Genomic DNA, 13,779 nt, shown 5'->3' on the forward strand with positions numbered 1-13,779 from the left:
GCAAGACCGAACTTCAGTGAGAATGGGCTTTTTTGGTAATCTTCTTGTATGTGGCGTCTGTGGGTTTAATTGAGTTGCATTGGATCGCAGCATGGTAGTTACGATCATATTGGGAATTAAAACAGAATACGCGTAAGTTTCTATTGGCGATGACCATGTAAATAATCTTAGGATCGTTGATTACGAATGATTTGTCTTGGTTGAGTTTTAAAGCAAGAATGGAATTTGAAGTTTAAAAAATGTTTAGTACGATTTTCAGATACAGCTAAGTCACAACTAGGTTAGCGCAGCAACTTACTCTTGCGAATATTTTAAAGGTAAACTTTGCGTTTTCGACAAAATTTATCCAGATTCATGATAAAATGTCGGCTTATTGTTTGAGTATTATTTGAAAGAATAATGCTTTTGTCATTTTGTAATTGGTCACTTTGTTTACAGAGAGATGCTTGAAACTCAAACCAATTGGACCCAATCAAATTGATACATCGCCGTTTAAATATCGTTTGATAAACTGTATACAGTATACGTACACGTACACGTTTGAATATCCTTTAAAAATGCTTTGCTTTGGGAAACGGCCGAGATTAAAGGGTGTTGTTCCTTCGATTCTGCCCTGGAGCACTTTGTGGAACTGACAAGAAATCGCGACGAGGTTTGCGACAATAGCGCGCACTGGGCGTTAAATGTTTTTACCGCATTTATTACGTGTGGCGACGTCGACTTTGAATGGAATTGTGTATCGTGTGGCAAGAGGCGGCTTGATTTATTGAGACCGATTTCAGACGGTGCGTTGTGATGGAGTGCGTTTCAAATGGCAACAGACACCTGCAGAGAAGGTTGTACTTGCGCTGTGTTTTTACAAAATTAGTTTTTCGACTGTTGAGTTTTACTTGCTCTACGCTCAGGGGAGTAGACCTAGATTCTGGAAGGTGTTTACACGCTTTAATATTCACGTGTTGAAAAGAATAGGATTAGAAGCCGACAAGTTGTTTTTAAACAACGTAGCGAAAAATACATTTGTTTTTGAACTCGAGATGTTGCTTGGTTTGCAGTCTTTTAAAGATTGGCGTTCGTAATGCGATTTAACAGGGAAAGCGTATTTAGACAAGTTCCATAATTTTGCCAGAATCTATCTCTCTACTGAGCATTGTCATTACTGCCAGCGCCACCAATTTATTTCCATATTGCAAGTTCCCGTACAGCTTGTGTTTACTTGCATTTTCGTATTTGCACAAACTGATGACGCCCGAGCAGGCGAAATCGACTTTTCAGTGTGTATAATGTAACTTCAGAAAGTTTCAAATTATTGCAGACATATTTAGTTTTGGTTTATTTTGAATACCCGGAAGAATTTAAACTGCTTGAAAACTCAAACCTTTTTCTTTAATCCGGTTATTTATTTCACCCGTATGTTACGCAAAATATAATCTGTTTTCTTTTTGGAAATATCCAGGTAAACTCGTAGTAGTCAACATGCTGTTTTTCACAATATTCGTATGTTCCCTACTGATGACGTCATTACCTCGTTCAAGTGACGCCCAATTGGTTGTTATCGGCGGTCGCCATAACAACTTTACGTATAGGGACTATGAAAGAGAACTGCTCGTTCCTTCGATCGGTGAGCGCTTAAGATTGAAATATTGTCGTTATCATTACTTTTCGTATAACTTAACGATAATAAACATAGCATGTTTTATCCCAGTTTTAACTTACTTTTTACATCAAGTGAAGTTGCATTTCTGGGATGCCCTGGATTTTCGAAACCTTAAATGACCCGAACAATTAGGAGATTTTTTCAAATTATTATTTTTCCAACAGAATAGCGATATTATGTTGTTCAACTTTTTATTTGTTTCCAGTAAACGTTCAATGCTTACCAAATGCAATGTGCATTACCTTGAGTAAGAAGTGGCTGCAAAATCGCTGGGAAATCGATGATTTTAAACGTGTGGCGCTGATAGAAACATGCGACCAATCAAAGGACACCAACCGCACGCACGTGACCTTGTGCACTGAAGCGCATCAGCTGACCACGTGCGGTACAACTTTTACAGTGGTAAGTTTAATAAAGCGTACATTCCACGGTTGTATGATCGCCTAGATAATTGGTTTAAATTCGAAATCGGTTATAAACCCACATTTCAAAAGGGACCTTATAAAAAAGCAATTGCAATAAAGGTCTTTATTTGTACCAAGCGGTTGCCAAAGATTAACTAAAAACCAATAGATAGACGAACTAAACCTTTTGGTCGCTTTCACAACAAACTATTAACAGAACGACACCCACGTGATTTACTCGAATAATGTGACGGTAAAAACTGACCTCGTCCCTGGCACGGAAGTGACGTACAGACGCACGTTGCCATGGAAATGTGTGTATCCGGTTCGGTTGTTGGTTGGGGTTCAGTTCATTCCTCTGATCAGGTCAGAATTTATTTGAACATTTTTATTGTGCTGTAAGTTTATAAATTACGTGCTCACAAGTTTGTTTGTATTTGAATTAAGTTTTCTTTGACCTGTCTTTTGTACGAGGGTATATGATAATACCTAAATGATTTGCTTGTGTGGCATTTCTCAATGTATTTTTCGCGCTTCTTTCGTCAATTTTGTGTTTTTAATTTAGCCCATTGAGTTGCCGTTTTGCTTTAGTGTTTCATATACTATTAAATGTATGCCTTTATTTTAACAAAATATTTTTTGAGTATTTTTCACAGCTCAATTGTATATTTGATAGCTTAGGCCGTTGTATTTGCCTGGAGTAATTTTCATGAATTCGTTTTTTTCGTAGTTCAGTAACTGAGTTTATCGGGGAGAAATCAAGTGAAGGTATTTTCCGAGCCGCCATGTTTATGTTCAAAGACGAGAGTTACTCTTCAATATACGAATACGCACCATCGCTTCAAATGGATGACCGGTAGATACGGATACGTTTTGACACTTTTTTTTGTTTAGTGTGCGCTGAATTTAATAAAACATTTTTGTTACAGCGCGTCTTACAATGGTGTTGTCACAATATTAGGCATGGCGTTGTCAATTTACACTAAAGGTTATATTAAAAAAACTAAATTTCTTGTTACAAATCTTGATGGAAATAACCCTAAAAAGAAAAACTGGTCACAAAGCTCAAGGTTATTGTTGAATTTTTAGAATTCGTGTCCGAGTCCAACTTGTTCAAGGTCCGGGTGCGGCCAAAGTTCAAGTGACCAGATGTTGGGCTACACCGGCGGCACTAGATGGCGGCAACGAGCTTAGTGAATACGAATTGATAAAAAATCAGTAAGTTGTGTCAGCGGTCGATTGGCAATAGCCCATATATAAAGTAGAAAAAGGGTGATGGGCAGCATTGGTCAAGGCGCCCGACCCATGTACTAAGTAGAAACCTGACCGAGATAACACAAGTTCGAATTCTGGTGTTGAGCTAAAAACTATAGAAAAACTATACAACCAGAAATTTATCTTGGCCGAGGTTTGTTTTTCTTCGATCCTGCGCAAAAAAATTATAAAATTCTTTCGGGACTGAGAGCTAAAGTCAGTATATAGTGCAAAATGTTTCGACCTATAGGCCTAACATCTCATTAGCGCAGTTGGTGACTGTAGCACTGGACCAGCTTTTAAACCAGCAGACACAGATTTCCACTTTGTGGTCAACGTCAATCCGTTGGATAACCAACTTTGTACCAAACAACAGAGACGAACCACCGTGGAGCGCACTGTGGCCAAACGACTGCTCGGTATCCAATTGTACTTTAGGGACTTAATATATACACACGTACATAATGAGCCCCATTTGCAATGGATATTCGATCTTACAGTTGTCCGTCTCCAATCTCGTACAATGCCGATGTTAATGTTGTATCCAACGGCGAGGAACGTCACGCCACTTGGGAATCAAATGTATTTCGTTTCGTTGATTTCCCCAACGTATATCTTCACTGTTCATTGAAAGTTTGCTTCGACGGAGCAAGTTGTGCAAAGGTAACGTTATATTACATTTACACAACAGTCGGTTTTCGGTACTGAATCGTTACTCCAGTTGTAAACAACGTTCTTTACATCACAATTTAAACAAATGTTCCTTTGTGAAGGAACGGCTAATCAATTCGAAGAAAATATCTTTATAAACACTTGTGGGCTTTTATTTCACGAATATTCATTTTGTTGCCATTACGAATCGCTATGGTAGGGTATTGGTATGTCGTAAACATAAAACAAACGGTTAACCACTTAGCTTAGATGGATTTATAAAATCACCTTCCATATAAACACTACGCTATGGTTTTGAGCACAGACATGCGACGGGAACATGTTTTCGTCGCTAAACCGCCGAAGACGTCGCGATCTCAATGTCGACAACGTGGTGGTGTCTTTGGGGCCATTGAAACCCGGAAGCGACGTACCCACGGTCGGTAAGACTATGACGCCAACGACCACCGTTGAAAGTCGCGAGAATGTGAAGAAAGATGAAGTTTACCTCCTGGGACTTCCCCGTAAGTAACGACATCAAATTGCTGACAATTAGAAAGGTTTATTATGGATGACGGCTGTAAGACCATTATAAACTTACAGTGCCATCAGTGTTTGTGCGAAGCGCTGAACATGCAGTCCTTGTTAATTACGAAACCGATTTCATCCAAGCGGGCGTAGTCTTTGGGCAAATACGACAGTAATCCTTAAGCCTGCGCTTGTTTAAGCTAACTTACTTCCTCACTACATACAGGCCTAAAAACCATAAAGAAGGTGCTCCACGCCCTCTGTTTTTACAAACACATGTACCTATGCCTACCAAGTATATGCAAGTTGCCCTTTACGAAAATGCGGTTGATAGAGATATTTTAAACTCCGTCTGCGCGCAATGAAAAGTCGACCGTCCAGTTCAGCAGGTTAATAAACGCACAACACTTTTACAGGTATCGCTGTGTACATCATTATCATCGTACTTGTGGTGGCCACCCTTGCATTGATACTGGTTTCAGCAATATGCGTTGTGCGGAGAACCAAAGCGCACAAAAAAATAATCCTGACGTCATCGACGAATGACGTCGACCGGTCTTCGGTGAGAGTGACGTCATACTCGGAACACCGATCTGTTGTCATGCCCACCGGTTGAGTTTTGTGCACACCCCTGTGTTTTTGATACAATTATTGTGACCCTATCGTGTATTGCCATGTTGCTTTTATTGCTTTGAGACTCGTTGAAGCTGTTTGTGCGAAAAATCTTTTCATTGTGCGTACTTTGCGAATAATACAATGCTTTGTTTGATATATTTTTCAGTCTATAAAGCATTCAAGAACAGCAAAAACCCACTTATTTGTGAATATGCTTTTAAAGTTGTTTTGTAAGCATACCATATATGGCAACATTTGAAACTTTATCATAACGGTAAAAACCTTCACAATAAGTGTTGCATTATTTCCATAAAAAGCAAGACATAATGAAATAAATACAAAAAAACAATTCTTCAAATCAAAACTTGAAATAAATAATTCACCTGACTTGAAAACCTGCCTTTTCTGTTGGAAGTTTAATAACAAAAACATTTTTGCCACAAAGTTTGATGCCTTGTTAAAATGCAGGCTGATCCTCCTCCTCAAACTCTTCATCAGGGCAACAATAATATTCAACAAAACAGACTTGACCATTCTCATTCTTAATCATGTATTGAAGAGACAGAAATCCCCTATGGTCCATTCGAATACAAACCTGACAATAATAATATAAACGGGCGATCATTTTTGTGGCACAATGACTAACAATTCTAAACATTTTACGAATGACAGTTGGTAAAAATATCACTGTAGTGACCTTTTTGTCATAAACTTTTTTTGTTACAAACCAAGTGGCTACAAAGACCAGGTAATTGTGTCACAAATATTGTCATGAAAATGTAAACAAAATCTGTTATTCTACATTTAATGAGTTCAATCATATCCTACCTTGCTTGCCAAGTTTACCGCTTTGACAGAAGGTTTAAGCAAATTTAAGCGGTATCGGTTTAACTGGGTTTGTCCGCATTCAAAATATTCCACCATGCTTGAATCCTTTGGGATGTCATTCTGCATTGCATAAGAACTTTTAGACCTTTCTACAAGACAAATAACCTTTAAACATACATGTGATTGCCCTAGAAGGCCAAAGGTGGCTAGTCTAAAGTGCGGAGCATCTGGTGACATTGTGATCTGCAACACTTCGCTTGTCACATCCAACTCATTAAAAGCTTCTTTCAAACACTCAGCCTGTTAAAAAAATATTTTAGGTGTTTTTATTGCAAAAAACAACACTTTCACATATATCAGCTATTTAAAGAGACGCAACAATTATCTTCAAATAATTTTTGCCTTAACTTTGCAGCTAAAATTATTTTTGTAGGCAAACAGGTTATCACATAGTAAAACAACAACTTTGATACCTTCATAATTACTTTGTTAACAACATTGGCAGCAGAAAATTCAAAATCAAGTGTTTGGTCAGGTTCCTGTGTTTTAATGCTGCAGTCTGTAACTGCTCCATCTTCTTCTAGACTGTTAACAGAAACAAGTTGTAAAACACAACATGAAAAACATCAGCCAACATTATGTGGTTGAAGAAGTATTTCAAAGTAAGCCAAGTAAGAAAACTAATGTCCATAAACATATAAGTGCAGAATATGAAAACATTAGCTTTTACAAATATTCATAAGCCATGTTTGCATAAATGTGGCATCATACGTTAAAACAAGGGGGGTCCCATATCCGTTGTACATCATATGCATGGCTGTGGTGGATGGAGAAGAACTTCCAAAAATACTCAAACATTCTTGTAGAATGTCAAGGTTGATGCGGAATGTTATGGAATCCTCATGAATTACATATTCCTTAAAATAACATACAGCACACATGTACGTACCAGTTTAGACATTACATATGGAGGTATTCTGTCATCCATTAAATATAAATTGTTACTGATGCTGCCAGGCATATTTATTGCTGAATACTGCCCTTCTGGCAAACATTATTTTATTGACGTTTCGATGTATTGACTTACATTCTTACCTCCTGATGACGGCTGCTGCATAACAGCCGAAACGTTGAGAAACTTCAATAAAATAAAGTTTGCCAGAAGGGCAGTGTTCAGCAATCCATCAGTATGACTGAAAACTTTGCTCAACGCACAATGAAAGAAAAAAATCCAGTGCAATATTTTTAATTTCTACACCGTGTAGTCATGAAGGCTACATTGGGCAAAGAAGATATTACCAAGTAATGTATCGAATTGAATTTACCTGAAAAACTTCCTGTTGGATAAATGCGTTAGCTTGGATACATTTCGAATCTTCAACAGTAACTTTCAACCCGTTCTCGGTGGCAAAAACCGTGGCCGTCTTGTTCGAACAAAATACGGTTCATGTTTAACAATTGTTCAATGCAATAGGGGTTACGTAGACATTTCATGAAACTCACATCTTTGAAATGTATTGCTTTCAGGATATGTGATACATTTCTAGCGTTATCAATGCTCGCGCTCAGTGCGAAATTTCCGTCGTCGCTTTGCGTCATGAGCACCATATCGGTAGCTGGTCTGCGTCGATTCACGACATTGGCCCTACGCGCTCACCATATGCTGACTAAAACACACTGTGTTTACGCTACCACTTAACCGGCAATTTACCATTTAACTATTGCTTTATTGTGGTAGGCAAAATTGGGTTTTGACAATTGACTCGCTAAAAAGTAAAGCAATTATTTCCCGCCATTTAGGACAAGTCACGTGCGACAGGCACGTGACTCAACTCAAAGCAGAAAAAAAATAGTAGTATCAAAGCAGAAAGTTTATGTGGGCAGTTGGAAAGACTTCTCTGAAATATTTACGCCATTTGTGAAAATATGAGAGCATCACGCAACTCTGCGCCACTTTTAAACTGCGCTAAATATCAGTGTACTTGTTTATTAACCGCTTTGAAAACCAACACAACACCAACTCAAAAATAACTCCCTTAATACAATTGATAGCGAAAAACCAAAGGAGAAAGAAAATTTGTAGAGCAAGGGTTTTTCAATTTTCTTTTTGTTTTTTTCACTACACAACACAAACTGTTGACCTTCTGTACAAAACTGGTTGGTCATCAGTTGGCAAAAACTTGGAACACAAATCACTCACATGCACTATGTAACCTTATGCACAACTCATCTTGCATTACTGGGTTGTGTGCGAAATACATGTACATGTAAATAACATTTTTTGCAGCATTTTTTCAATTTTTTTTCGAAATTTTTTATGACAGAGGTTTAAAAGCCCCGGAACATATAATGACTTGATAAAGGGTCAAAATCTTTTTTCACATTACAGCATTACAAGACTTATATTTTGAGTGATGGTGTAGCAACAGATGGGATTAGATAAAAGAGAACACCAAGATTCTGGACAACCGACAAGACAAAAACACTGAAGTATTTACTCCTGGTTTCCACCTACAGCCACGGCAACTGGTGCGGGCACATCTTGCGACCCTGGGGCTGCAGCAGACTGAGCTGGTCTACTTTGGCGAGCTTGTTGAGCCACCTTATGCTGATGAGCTTGGAGAACAGCCACTGCCTCTTCAACCTTTGCCTTGAGAGACTCACGTGACTCCAACATGTGCAGAAGCTCAGAGTTGTCGATTTCAAGCAACATGCCAGTGATCTTTGAAGCCAGGTCTGGATGACTGCTTTCAATAAGCGGATACAAGCGTTCACCTTAAACCACAATAATTGGGGTTCATTAAACATGTCAGATCAGTCAGTTTATGACTATCCTAATACTTTACATGGAACACAATAAAAGGACATGCTCCAAACAAGGTGGGATGGTGATTGGAGACTAGTAAGAACAAACATGTGTTTTCATTTGAAAATTACTTGGGGAAGGAACCTATAACTGTGTCACTTCCTGTTTTTAACAGACTAAAAACAATTCTTACCAAGCATCTGCTTCTGTTCTTGGGGTTGAGCAGCAGCCAACATACTTGCTGTGAGTGGTTCCTGGCCTTGTACATGCACAGCTTGCTGCATGCCAGAGTCTGGTTGTTGTTGATTTTGAGCTTGGCCAGGTTGGGGATATCCTGCCATGTTGGGGTTCCTCACACTTTGTGTGTATTTAAACGGCTGCTGAATGAATAAAACAATGGGGTCTCACCAAAACATAAGAAATTATACAGCATGGATTATTTTGCTACAAGTTGTTATGTTCTTTTTCACAAACCTGCATTACTTGTGGTTGCATAACATGCTGTGATGGATGCATTGCACTACGTGCATTAATCGGTGTTGTCATTGGACGAATAGCTGGTCCAGATGGGCCACGCGGACCAACAGATCTTATTTCACCAGCCATCTGGAAGTGTTGTAAATATTGAAAATGTGTTCGGACTATAAAAACTTTGATATTATGTACTGTACACATTCGCTTGTAAGTCGCAGCTTATAAAACTTATTAACCTATTGTTTGTGCGGCTAACAATATTAAATGTCGCACCAATATTTTGTCTGCGGCTCTGAGTTTCAATAAAATTCACCTTTAATTCACTCTGCCTCACTAGTACATTTTTTTTGAAACAGAGTTATTAGCGTACATGACAATTTTAAACGACAGATTTGTTGACAATTAATGTTGCAGGGCACCTAAGTTTGCCTTTAACATTTACATGTGACTTACAATAGAGGGTGGCTTATTTTTTTTTTTAATTTTTTCAAAATCATAGTGTGTAGCTAATATTTAAGGGCGGTTTATAATCACGTAAATGCGGCATGTGGTTTTTACCTGAAAGCCGGCTTGGCTTGGTGATTGCCAGCGAGGAGTTGCTCTAATCAAATGACTTGGCATGTACGTCCTCTGAGCTCCCTGGAATGGCATAAAGTAACCAGGGGCACCAGCTGCTGCTTGAAATGATTGACTCATCAGTTGGTTGGGCTGCAAAGAGAGTAAAACATTAACATATGCCCTAGTCTATTTAGGCATGCAAAGTTCATTGTATGGAATTTATTCTGAATAATCAAAATTCTTCTGAGTTGTAATCGGGGGTTAAATTTATTTTGTTATTAAAGATAATTTTTATGTACCATTCTAACACTCATTCCACTGGTCATTCTTTGCATGTATTGTGCAGTAAGATGGGCTTTACGGTCTTCTCTTCGTTGCGCCAAAGCAACATAAAGTGGTTTTGAGCCAACAATTCGACCATTCATTTCTGTCACAGCCTTTGTGGCTTCTTCTGGGGAACTGAAGCAAACAAATCCAAAACCACGAGACACTTCAGAATCATACATGATCTGCAAAAGGACAAAGAATCAGCTGACAATATTGAGTCTTTGCATTAAAATATATTTAAATATATACCTTTGCACTTGTAATTGTGCCATACTGATTGAAAGCCTCACGTAAGTCTTCCTCTGTTATGTTATCATCAAGATTTTTCACATAAAGGTTTACTCCCTGGAATCGTTGAATGCGGTCTTGTTTTTGTTGTTCAAACTGACTACGAAGCTCATTTTGTCTCTCTTGTTTCTTTTGAGCTCGTCCAACATACAAAGTGTCATTCGAGTCTAAAACATTAAACATTAAATTCAAGCCTTACACCATTTATTACAGTAACAAAAAGACTAACAGCATTACACATACTTTCCATTTCAGTGCCATTGAGTCCGTCCACAGCACCTTGTGCCTCCTCATGTTTGTCAAAGGCCACAAATCCAAACCCACGGGAGTTGCCGTTATTGTCTTTCATGACAGCAACACTTCTTATGGTTCCAAATTGCTTAAATTGAAAATAAGAAATTTTTGTGACTTAAAAGGACAAATATTATCACACATTTTTCCCTTCTGGCACTATGACATCATATTACCTCAAACATTTTTCGGAGGCCTTCATCATCAATTTTGTCACCAAAGTTCTTGATAAAGCAGTTAGTAAATTGACGGACTCTCTCCCCCATTTTCTTGTTGCGTTCAGAGCGAGTAAGAAACTTGCCAACAAACACCTTTTTCTCATTCAGCAACATGCCATTGACCTATAACAATAAAATTATTTAAGCAACATTTCATACATCACGAAACTTCGAATAATTCAGGACCTTGTCTATAGCACGCAAAGCTGCTTCTTCAGTTTCAAAATGAACAAAACCATATCCTTTGGATACTCCATCCTGACAAGATACCTGGGAAAAGTTTAAAAATTTGTTGAACATTCACCAAGTCTTTGATTGAAGAGATGTTTGTTCTGTAAAAATTTACCTTGCAGGAAAGAATGTTTCCAAATGCTGAGAATGTATCATACAAAGCCTTGTTGTCGATAGATTTGTCCAAGTTCTTGATGAAAATATTGCCAACGCCAGATTTACGAAGAGATGGGTCACGTTGACTCCACATGATGCGAATAGGACGACCTTTGATTGGGTCATAGTTCATGGTGTCCAGAGCTCGTTCAGCTGTCAAATATGTCAAAATATGAAATTGTAATTAATTATGGAGACAGGAAAAATATTTGAATAATTAAGAAGTAGAGTTCATACCATCGGCAGGTTGCTGGAAGTTGACATATGCATAACCCAGAGATCGTCGGGTGATGACATCTCGACAAACACGAATTGACAGAACTGGGCCAGCTTGAGAAAACTTTTCATACAGCATGGCTTCGGTGACATCTTGGTGCAAATCACCAACATACAAGGATGCCATAGGATAGCTTGTGGCATTGGAGTTATTCATTTTGACCTGTCAAGTGAGTAAAGAATCCAAAAACGTGACAAACTATTATGCCAGCAAACTTCACAGCAAAATTAGTTGTTAAGTTCGTAATACATAATATTTTACCTTGTATCTTTAACATCATTATTAAAAACAAATAAATGATTCAGCTCGCGTAATTAAGTTGAAAAATTAGCTACAACTACAAAAATACTACTTTATACCAACTATGACTTACCGATGAGGTGGTTTTTCTTCACGACAAGAAAAAATACACAACAATTTTTAGAATAATACAATTTTTTTGTACGTTTTCGTACGATTTTTAATTTTTTTTGTAGGTTTTGTAATACGCTAATGATAGTGGTAAGGACAAAGCTTATCCCGAGCACTAACACGAGGAAGGTCTCGAGATAAAGGAATTGCGTCATTCTAGCCTCGTAGCAGCCCTTTTCCCGGCCCTAACGCTTTGGATTAGGACAGGCGTGCGCCACTTTGTAGCATTTTTGGATCAAATTATTTTCTAGTATTTTAAAACACCTGTTTTACACGTTGTGATCTTGAAACCAATAAACAAAATAAATACGATAAAAACAATTATAATATACAAAAGCGATGCTGAACGTAGCGCTCAGTTTATCAGCCATTTTCAAATCCCGTTTAGAGCGACCCTGGATTAGGGCCCAGCAAATGACGCAAAGTAATTCAGTACAATCTCTAACTTATATATTTTACAAATAAAAGGTCGCACTATTCGCAAACAATCTTGTTAATTTTACCTTGCTCGTCTTATTTTAACTTATTTTATCTTGAGTCCACTCAGACGTAAAAGGTTTCATGGCCTTATAATTTCTTGGTAAAACTTCGGCATCTGTTTAAATTTAAGGCAGAATTTAAAATGGTTATCCGACCAAAAAAAGAACACTGTTCAATTGGGGGGTATGTGGTTTTACCAAGTGGCCACTTAATTGTACCTTCTATAATAGCCAACATGCTGTTATAAAACATTGATAACCTTGGCGCCAAAAACCGGGAGTGCAGCCGGGATGCGGCGCGCTAGGGTACTGTAGGCCATAAATAGCAAATGGGGGCCCACGAACATCATTGTTTGCCACAAAAGTAAGGGATTTCTATTGTTGGGTACCACTGCGATAAAGTCAAGTGATCTCCATTAAATAGGTCCTCGCAACCAGAGCATTGTTTTCTCTAAAGGGCCCTGTGATGTAGCCTGTCATTTTGCCAAAGGGAATATTACGCGTGCTCCACAATGAAAATACAGCCATGATCTAGTGTAGACTGTAACATACGTCACAGAAACCAGTGCTTGAATTGCGTAATGTTTTGCGTGCAGCTTTGCGCATGTACTGTATAATCCCATAATGTGACCCAAATGATTTAGCCATCGAATATTCTCAAGTAAAGTGATTCATTCAACATCCTGTTTACCACATAAAATGTTCTCCTATGCTTATGTCACATCACACCTATGTTCTTTTATTATATTACTTCAAGCGCCTCATGTTATCACGTGACATTATTGACCAATCAGCTCTCATAATGGAGAGCGTTAAAGAGCCCAGTTTTTACCCGTAAATTCAGTCTAATCCAGTCTAGTCTTCGCCATTCTATTTGCTGACATTCTATCAACGTTGCATTGAAAGTGCAATGTACCGTTTTAATGGAATCGTAACAGTTATGATGACAATAATTATTCGGGAAGATATCCAGAAAATGGTTTTTTTATCGAACGAGGTACAAGCAGGTTTGACAATCGAAGAGACTCAATAACCGCTCAAGCCATCGCGACACAGTTAAATATCTCTGAGACCCTTAGAGTTATTTACAAGACAAAAGTTTTGAAGTGAGGCGAAGATGGAAACAAAACAACTATTTATAAAAAGTGCGATACGATTTGCAGCAAAAGAAAAACACAGCGAAGTTTACAGTGACGCAAAATCGAAGGTTTGCAGGCATTTACGAAATAAAAGTTGGGGGCGTACTGTCTAGTATAATAAACTTCACGAATTTGATAAAAATCTACGCTTGCATCGCTCGTTAGCTGTTGCCAAATTGCTGACAAAAGC

General features: G+C 38.2%; 3 protein-coding genes across 4 annotated transcripts; 1 reads left to right on the forward strand and 2 right to left on the reverse strand.

Moving 5' to 3' along the window:
- The first annotated feature begins 1,473 nt into the window (after positions 1-1,473).
- LOC145912173 (pancreatic secretory granule membrane major glycoprotein GP2-like) lies at positions 1,474-5,187 on the forward strand. Its single transcript, XM_082999579.1, has 8 exons — positions 1,474-1,618; positions 1,860-2,056; positions 2,276-2,424; positions 2,789-2,914; positions 3,148-3,276; positions 3,813-3,975; positions 4,289-4,487; positions 4,908-5,187. The coding sequence occupies exons 1-8, from the start codon at positions 1,474-1,476 to the stop codon at positions 5,105-5,107; spliced, it is 1,308 nt and encodes a 435-aa protein (XP_082855705.1). The 3' UTR covers positions 5,108-5,187.
- Positions 5,188-5,190: 3 nt separating this feature from the next.
- Positions 5,191-7,762, reverse strand: LOC145912285 (cell cycle checkpoint protein RAD1-like). The gene is made up of 7 exons (XM_082999709.1): positions 7,438-7,762; positions 7,260-7,358; positions 6,706-6,851; positions 6,408-6,519; positions 6,112-6,234; positions 5,935-6,054; positions 5,191-5,701 (listed from the first exon to the last, which is right to left on the reverse strand). The coding sequence occupies exons 1-7, from the start codon at positions 7,540-7,542 to the stop codon at positions 5,564-5,566; spliced, it is 843 nt and encodes a 280-aa protein (XP_082855835.1). The 5' UTR covers positions 7,543-7,762; the 3' UTR covers positions 5,191-5,563.
- A 143-nt stretch (positions 7,763-7,905) lies between these two features.
- LOC145912284 (polyadenylate-binding protein 1-A-like) lies at positions 7,906-12,100 on the reverse strand. Of its 2 annotated transcripts, none has more exons than XM_082999708.1 (12): positions 11,934-12,100; positions 11,521-11,722; positions 11,243-11,436; positions 11,083-11,166; positions 10,855-11,019; positions 10,631-10,766; positions 10,349-10,554; positions 10,072-10,281; positions 9,773-9,922; positions 9,215-9,346; positions 8,934-9,117; positions 7,906-8,709 (listed from the first exon to the last, which is right to left on the reverse strand). In XM_082999708.1, the coding sequence occupies exons 2-12, from the start codon at positions 11,714-11,716 to the stop codon at positions 8,429-8,431; spliced, it is 1,938 nt and encodes a 645-aa protein (XP_082855834.1). In that variant the 5' UTR covers positions 11,717-11,722; positions 11,934-12,100; the 3' UTR covers positions 7,906-8,428. The 2 variants fall into 2 exon arrangements, with proteins under 2 accessions (XP_082855834.1, XP_082855833.1); XM_082999707.1 differs by having other exon boundaries at positions 8,934-9,120.
- Between the last annotated feature and the right edge of the window lie 1,679 nt (positions 12,101-13,779).

Source organism: Ascidia mentula, chromosome 8, assembly GCF_947561715.1.
Source record: "Ascidia mentula chromosome 8, kaAscMent1.1, whole genome shotgun sequence".
In the NCBI taxonomy this organism is placed as follows: domain Eukaryota; kingdom Metazoa; phylum Chordata; class Ascidiacea; order Phlebobranchia; family Ascidiidae; genus Ascidia; species Ascidia mentula.